The following is an 8,287-nucleotide window of genomic DNA, read 5'->3' as shown; positions in this document are numbered from 1 at the left end:
CTCAACTAATGATTTCGAGTTAGAGAACATGAATTTGAAGAAAAAAGTTCAAAATTTTGGAAAATGTTTAGGATTTTCTTGAATTTGAAAATAATTCCATGTATTTAAAAAATTTCACGGATTGAAAAAAGTTTACGAAATAAAAAAAACTTCCTGAATTTAAAAATGTTCATGGGATTTCCTTAAAAAGCACGTTTTTTAATGAAAAAAAGGGAAAAGTAAAATAAGGAACAGGAAAAAAAGAAACAGAAAAGGAATAAAAAGAACAAAACCGGCCCATAGCTCTGCGTATGAACAGAGCTATGTTTGGCCGCTTCAGCGTCAAATAGCATTTTCCGGCGGTCCTCTTCTCCAGCGCTCTTCCCTTGCCCTCGGCGGCCGGAGCCGGAGAGGCCAACTTCCACCAACTTGTTCCACTCCGGCCAGCCACAGTTGAACCCCCTCCACGCCAACACAGCTCGCATTCACCATCGCAGCCGCCCGTTCTCCCGACTCCCGCCCGACTCGACGGCCTCGGTCGATCGGTCCTCTGCTCGCCTCACGCCATGCCCACCTCCCGCACGACGGAATGCCGAACCCGGACCCGCCGCTGCCCCCTTCCCTCTTCAACTCCCTCATCGCCTCCCGCGCCCGCGCCGGCCGCGCGGCCGACGCCTTCTCGCTGCTCGCGCGCATGCTCGCCGCGGGCGTCGCCCCGACCGCGTTCACCTTCGCGCCGATCCTCTCCTCGCCCTCCGTGTGCCCCCGCCGCGCCGCGCAGCTGCACCCGCACATCCTCAAGCGCGGCCTGCTCCATAGCGGCCCGTACTCCGGGACGGCGCTGCTGGGCTTCTTCGCGCGGCACGGACGGTTCGGCGAGGCGCTCGACCTGTTCGGCGAAATGCCCGCACGGAGCGTCGTCACCTGGAACTGTCTCGTCTCTTCGTTCGCGCAGCATGGGCATGTCCAGGACGCCGTGTTTTGGTTCAGGGAACTCGTGAGGAGCAGCGATGGCTTGTCTGAAGGCTCTCTCGTTGCGGTCTTTCCTGCACTTGTGTCACCGGACCCAGTTCATGGGCTTGCCATCAAAACCGCAATGGATTCCTTCTCGGCAGTTGCTAACTCGTTGCTGAATTGTTACTGTACTCGTGGTACAGTTTGCGCGGCAGAGAAGCTATTTAATGGTTTGATGTTCAGAGATGTGGTTTCGTGGAATACAATGATCACTGCTTTCGCTAGGAGTAACTTCCCAGGGAGAGCTTTTGAGCTTTTCTCAGCGATGCATCGTCAGGGTGTTTCTCCAGATGAAACTACATTTTCCAGTGTTCTTTACGCTGGCACCAGTATAAATGCACAGGAGCATGGGAAGTCTGTTCACGCCAAATCTATCAAGCATAACCTCAACACGACAGTATTTGTGAGTACTTCACTGGTTGATTTCTACAACAAATGTGTTGGTAGGAGGGACGCTCTTAAAGTACTCAAAGAGGTTCCTCATAAGAGCACTGCATGTTGGAATGCTCTGCTTTCTATCAAGTCAGATGGTGATTTTCCAACTCTGTTTATGATTCTGAGAGATATGTTGCAATCAGGGATTAGCCCAAATGAATTTACCTTTTCTTCCTTGCTCAAGGATCCATCACTGTTGGATGTGCATCAGATTCACTCATTGGTCATAAAACTGGGTTATGACGGTAATGACTATGTTTCAAGTGCTATTATATCTTCCTATGTCTCACATGGCTTTGTTTCTGATGCCCTCGCTTATGGAGTTACATTGGATCCTGACTCCTGTAATGTCTCCATGAATGTTTTAGCTGGGGCATATAATAGAGCTCACATGTACCAAGAGACCAAGGAGCTACTCTTACATCCGAAAACGAGTGATACTATTTCATGGAGCATACTTATTACTGCTTGTGCAAGGAATGGTGATTATGCTGAAGCTTTTGGACATTTCAGACAGATGAGAATTTTGGGGCATCATTTTGATAACTATGTAGCTGTGAGCTTGCTGAGTATTTGTACAAAAGTTAACAGCCTTGTTCTTGGTAGGCTGGTGCATGGGGTAATCACCAAGACCAGTTATGGGTGCTCAGACACTCGTACTAATAATATGTTGCTAGATATGTATGCTAAATGTGGTAGAATTGAAGACTGTCTGAAAGCCTTTGAGGAAATGGAAGATAGGAACGTAATCTCATGGACAGCTGTGATTTCAGGCCTTGCACTTAACGGTTTTTCTCGTAAGGCCCTGGCATGGTTTAAAGCTATGGAAGAGGCTGCTGTCAAACCTGACAAGGTAGCAATTCTGGCAGTCCTTTCAGCTTGTAGACATGGAGGACTTGTGCAGGAGGGAATGGAGATATTCAAACGTATGGAAGCTGATTACTCAACTGAAGCTGGGATGGAGCATTACATTTGTGTGGTGGACATGCTATGCAAGTGTGGTCATTTAAAGCAAGCTGACTCTGTGATTAGAGGCATGCCTTTCCGCCCGAGTACTATTATTTGGCGCACATTCATCCAAGGATGCAATACATATGGCATGCTAGATACTCAAGTGTTTAGCTAGTGATGGTCTTGGTAAACAATGGAGGTGGGTGTTTTCTCACATGAATTCAGAAAATGGTTGTTGCCAAATTAATATTTAGACCATACTAGATATCAAATGAATTTTGGTTGCACATAGTGTTGATATTGTTACAGTAATGTAAGCTACTCCCTCCGTAAACTAATATAAGAGCGTTTAGAATACTAAAGTAGTGATCTAAACGCTCTTATATTAGTTTACAGAGGGAGTATCATTTAATTCATATGTTTGAACAACCTAGTAATGGAGGATATGTGATTGCTGGGCACCTTTATCAACCACTTCACCTCTTTTGTTCGCTCCATTATATCTATGATGAAGGGTGTTGATTGGAAACGTCCTCATTTGATGAATCTTTTCTGGTTGGTGGTTCATTGTGGGTCGGCATTTCTTTGCTCCCTTCCATAGTTCCTTTGGTTTGGCTTTGTGTTCTGTCATCATCTAGTGGCTAACTACAGAAGGAAAATGCCTTGCTCTTTCTGCATGGTGTTGCAAACTAGCAAGAGGTGTTCCGCGTCCATGTTGTTACCTTCATGGTCAGAATTGTGCAACATGGAGGAGGAGAAAAGGATGGCTTCTATTCCAGTTGACCTGAATATGTGGCCCTTAAAGATCCAACCTCCATATGGTCAATGAAATGTTCACTTTGGCAGTTAGAATTTGAAACTGGTCGTCATTCTTTGTGAAAGTTGCAAAGGTGGTGTGAAGGTCCACAAAGAAAAATGGAAATGTGTACCTAGTTAGAAATATCTGAAGAAATATTGTACAGTGACTGAATTCAGTTATTCAGGTAAGAAATGGAATATGAGAAATGAAGATGATCTCATGGCATAAAGTTTATTGAGCATTAGGAATCTACTGGGTTTGGTGGTTGACTTTCTGTACCTAATGAAATGTTTCAATTCACAGGCAAAAGGAGAGTAAAAGGAGAAAGGCTGTTCTTGAAATACCAAGGTGTGGTAGCCACTTGCAGCCTATGAAAATGTGAAAAATGACAGGAACGTGTTCAGTAAGATCCCCTCCTATTTACTATGCTTGACTTGTGAATCTAATTGATGGTGATCTGCATGATCATACCAGACCAATGCATTTATAATGATTAGTATAGTGAGGCTGCTGTCACCAGGTGTGTTTCCTGCTCAATGAGTATCTGAAACGTGGATTCCTTTTTCATAAACAAGTTCTTGTGAGGCGCCTCTTAGCATCATGGATTAGTCAGCCAAGGTCGTTAGGCTGTGGCAAATCGGTTGCAAAGATGATAAAGTACGAGTCAGCACAGAGGCATTAACTAATTATCAGAGGTACACAGGCTTTTGACGAAGCATGCACATTAGTAGCAAAATATGGGTTATATAATACCGAAGCATGGGCTTATATTGGCTATTGCTTTTCATTCCACTAGGCATTGTCTACGTAGCTCCAACGGTTCGCGTTTACTAATTGAATGATGACCAGGCACTGTTGTCCTGGTACTATAAAGGTGATCTGGTCAAAGAATTCAAAGCATTATCTAATCCAATGGCTGGTGGGCTGAGATATCATGACCTCCGTATCAAGCTGGGATTGCAAAGATTGACAGTTGAAGGAAGATCTAGCTTTACTAGATAGTACATGTCTAACGATTTTAAATTCTGATTAATTTTGGTTGCTGCCATATCTTATGCGTGTTGCAAGGTACTTAGTGTATCTCTGAATTGTAGGCAGATAAACTGGCATTGTCCTTGGTACGACACCTTGATGCAGATTGCAACTGTGACTACTGACTGATGTCTACCTGCATATCGTCACAATTTGTTCTCTGTGACTGGAAAATGCACACCTAAGGTAGGAGCTCTCCCTCCACGGAGCTTACTGGATTCTCGGTGTGAACATTGGTTTGGTTCAAAAGAATTTCGTAGGAATTCTGGAGGACTCAATTCTGTAGAAATTTTCCTAAAGAGCTTGTTACCTTCTTAGGATTAGAAACCATAGGAACTTTTCCTATGGTCTACTTTGTATACAATTTCAAAGAAAAAATCCCATTAAGCCCACCACATTGATATTTTCTTTGTCTCTATGATAACTATGCCATGCACCTAATACTACAGAAAAATTCTTGCATTTTTACTGTGGTGCTACCAACAGCTTCTATCACTAACTTGTGTGTTTTAGTTTCCCTAGGATTCAGTATTTTATGCCATCTTGTCTATATTCTTCTTTCATCTGATGGTCTAGATACTAGAATGATGAAGTCAGTGACATCACAATGTAACGTCAAAAGATGTGGTGCCGTGGGGACTATTTGGTCCATAGGATTCTAAAACCGCAGAAATAGGGAAAATTGATGGTTGAGATCCATCCAATGGTAGAATGCTCTAGGTCTGTACCATTGCTATTGTTTTTTTTTTCAACAATCTTTTTTTGTTAACCATCTCTTTGATCAATGTTGAATATATCATTGGTGTGAATTTTCCACCATGTGTTCTGGATAACTTAATTGAAGTTTATAAATTCATGACATGGCAGTGGTGACATGTTAGGCATAAGTCAGTGCCTAAAGAAAGTTCCACTTCACTACTGAGCATGCCATTGGCAACAGGGCATCACTCAGTTGTCTAGAGCTGAAGGTGCTCTCCCAGCCCAGCCCACCCTGGTTCAAGGGATGCTTAACCTCCCTGGTGCTCGTGGTAACCTTTTGTACTCCCTCCGTTCACTTTTATAAGTCGTTTCGGACAACTGAAATTGAGCTGTTTTGCAGTTGTCTCAAATTTCTACAACGCCTTATAAAAGTGAACAGGGTAAATCAAAATGCTGCGGGTGCTGCTTAGGAGGTTCTGTATGTACATATTCTGCCTTTGTTCAATTTGGACGTCAACTCTCCCTTGACCATTGATTTCAGACGTTATCAAGAAAAGTATTTAATATATGATGGTATGTCATGACTTTTGTTGCCAAATTCGGTACAGTAGCATATTATCCATTTGGAAAACTTGAAGAGTTTCTTTTTTGCATTATTGTCCTCCTTTGACTGGCTTTGGCACATTGGGCTAGTAGAATCATCTCAAGTAGCCACAAATGTATGAAGACACGATTGAAAATATATGCTACCCACGTTTAAGCATATCTGCGGTCAAAAGCTTATAAAGATTATGTTCATGCATGCATGTATTCCAAAACGCTGGGCACCATACATTGTCAAATATCATGGAAATTCTCAGGAGCACGCATTATTCCAGTTTCCAGAAGCAGACAGTCGACACGTCAGCTAGCTACTTTCAGTAGTTCAAATCGTGGCTTATATCCTTTCATTCTTGGATACATCGTCCACATACACGATGAGAGCTGAGAGCGGCGGTTGCATCCCTCCCTGCTTATTGGCGCACTGATGCATGTGGAGTGGATTATTGTGGGCAATTAAGTAAGCAAGAGGCCAGCGTCGACCGGAACATAGGAGATGAACATTGGCTGATGGCGTGCGTAGGCAAGCACGGACACGGAGCATATGCTAATGCAGAAAGGGGGAAAAGATGGAGGATCAATTATGATGGACGCACATCTTCTTAGCCGGTGGCAATGGTGGCCACTCGGACAGGATCACACCAGGTTCATCCAACACTACTCCAACACCACCCCTACGTGGCCCTCTTTGTCCTAGGCAGAGGCAGGCACACAATGCGCGCGGTGGTTCCACCCCCACCAATTATCCGCAACAACGGCCGGACCCGGGCCCACGTTGTAACTGCCGGTATGATCCATCTCGTCGAGCTCCTCGTCCTATAAATAGAGAGCGGCGCCTGGCCAATGAAGGACATCTCTGCACCAGCAGTTCAGCACACACCTTGTACTACTACTGCCTAGCTAGATACGCACCGAGCACCTACGTACGTGTACGCATCTCGTCTCGCAGTTTAACGTTAGCTAACTCCATCCATCATCCATGGCGGCCCGCGTCGGCGCTGTCGTGCTCTGCATGCTCTTGATCGTCAGCGCGGGGCTCGTGGCCACGCCGACCGAAGCTCGCGCCGTGCCGGACGTCGTCTACGCTGCCGCGGCCGGCAATGCGGCCGGCGGTGGCATCCGTCGGGGCAGGTGGAACAGCGCGAGGAGGCTGGAGGGAGACGCCGCCCGGAAGCGGGAGGTGCCCGGCGGCCCAGACCCGCAGCACCATCACTAGACACAAGCGTCAGCTGCATGCGACGTGCCAACCCAACGTATTACGTATTCCGTATATGATACGGATTCTCGTGGAGCGTCGGCTGGATCATACTGTACGACGTAGTACCTCGCTGTTGTATCTCTGGGATTGTGGATCGGACCGGAGAGGTAAAATAAGTATAGTTTGCATTTGGTTTAAGTATAGTCCACACATATGGTACGACCCAGTTGTAATAAACAAGCTCAGGCTGTTGAAACGCGCAGATAATAATACTTCTGTGTAGCAATGATCTACTGTGTATCCGTGAAGACTGGATTGTCCTTTTTAGCTTGGTCATCTCCTACGTGGTGTTGGGATAATATTATTCGTTATTACGTACGGTGTCGACTGCGATCGTCCACTTGAGAGATCGATCATGGCACCATGCATGCACGATGAACATCTGCATGCGGATCTCCTTTTGTGGTCGGTCGACGCACATTATTTCATTTTGTTTATAATATATTCAAAAAGTGCGTCTAACTTTCAAGTGAGTGTGACCGTAAACCGACTGTAATCACGAATCGCCAATGGGATCAGCGGCGCGTCATCTGATTCATCGTGGTAGGCTCAGAAAGACCAGCAGTGAGTAATGGAGAGATACTTTTCATCAAGCTCGACGAACTGGCGGAACAACGGAACGCGAACCTGGGACCGACTACCGACGCCATGCGGCCATGGTGCGGATCGAGCGTAGCGGCCGTCTTTCCTACACGGAATCCCCCGGTGCCTAGCTCGCTTCCTGCTTGTGCATAACGCATGGCGCGGTGGCGTTCATGCGTGGTTAGAGCATCCACAGCCGGACATGAGTTCCTCTTTTTGCTCCCCCTCCCCCTCCCCTCCCCCTCGCGTCGCCTCCCCTCGGGCGGCCCCCGATCCCACGCCGCCAGCCCCTCCCCGCTCCTCCATCTCCAGCCGCTGCTGCTGCCGGCAAGAGCCGCGGTGGCGGCAGGCCCTGCATCGCAGATTCTGGGCGGGTGGTCGCCGTGGCAGAACCTGTGAGGCGGCGGCGGCATCTCACGCGGGAAGGCCGGGGGCAGCAGTCAGGGTGGCGCCCCTGCTGCACGGCGGCGATGGGAACCTACATGGCCGGCGGTGTGGCGACCGCGGGCGCATGGGTGGCTTTGGTGGCTGCGGATCTGGCGTCCTATCCAGATCCGTCTCGGTACGGCCTTGGCCGGCCGGTGGCACGAGGAGGACCGGTGAAGGGCGGCTGGAGGCTCCCTGCCGGCATGCCGACGGCGGCCCTCATCTCCACGGCGAGGCTCCGTTCGATTTCAGCCAGCTGCGAAGTCGGGGGGGACGCGACTTCCGATGAAAATCCTGCCGACATCGGTCATGGCGGTGTCTATGACGTCGTTCCCTTCTTGAGGCATTGTTGTTGTAGGTCGTGGCACCCCACTCGTGATGCTCCGGGGGAACCCTAGATCTGGATCTACAGGATCGGACGATGATGGTATCTTTAATGTCGTTGTCCCTCCTGAGGGCATCATTTTGGAGCAAGTGCTGGTTGGACAGGACAAGCGGAAGAGTGGTGTCTC

The 8,287-nt window shown here is 47.6% G+C and overlaps 1 protein-coding gene across 3 annotated transcripts; it reads left to right on the top strand.

Moving 5' to 3' along the window:
- The first annotated feature begins 342 nt into the window (after positions 1-342).
- Positions 343-4,322, top strand: LOC125544829 (pentatricopeptide repeat-containing protein At3g58590-like). Of its 3 annotated transcripts, XR_007299724.1 has the most exons (3): positions 343-3,362; positions 3,482-3,873; positions 3,975-4,322. XR_007299724.1 is itself a non-coding variant. In XM_048708599.1 (2 exons), exon 1 carries the CDS (start codon positions 569-571, stop codon positions 2,552-2,554), a length of 1,986 nt encoding a protein of 661 aa, XP_048564556.1. In that variant the 5' UTR covers positions 343-568; the 3' UTR covers positions 2,555-2,578; positions 3,482-4,322. The 3 variants fall into 3 exon arrangements, 1 of the variants encoding a protein (XP_048564556.1); XR_007299723.1 differs by having other exon boundaries at positions 3,482-4,322; XM_048708599.1 differs by having other exon boundaries at positions 343-2,578; positions 3,482-4,322.
- Positions 4,323-8,287: the final 3,965 nt, after the last annotated feature.

The sequence above is a fragment of the Triticum urartu genome, chromosome 3 (assembly GCF_003073215.2).
Source record: "Triticum urartu cultivar G1812 chromosome 3, Tu2.1, whole genome shotgun sequence".
In the NCBI taxonomy this organism is placed as follows: Eukaryota; Viridiplantae; Streptophyta; class Magnoliopsida; order Poales; family Poaceae; genus Triticum; species Triticum urartu.
Note: the sequence above shows the minus strand (reverse complement) of the source record. Positions and strands in the feature narration are given on the sequence as shown.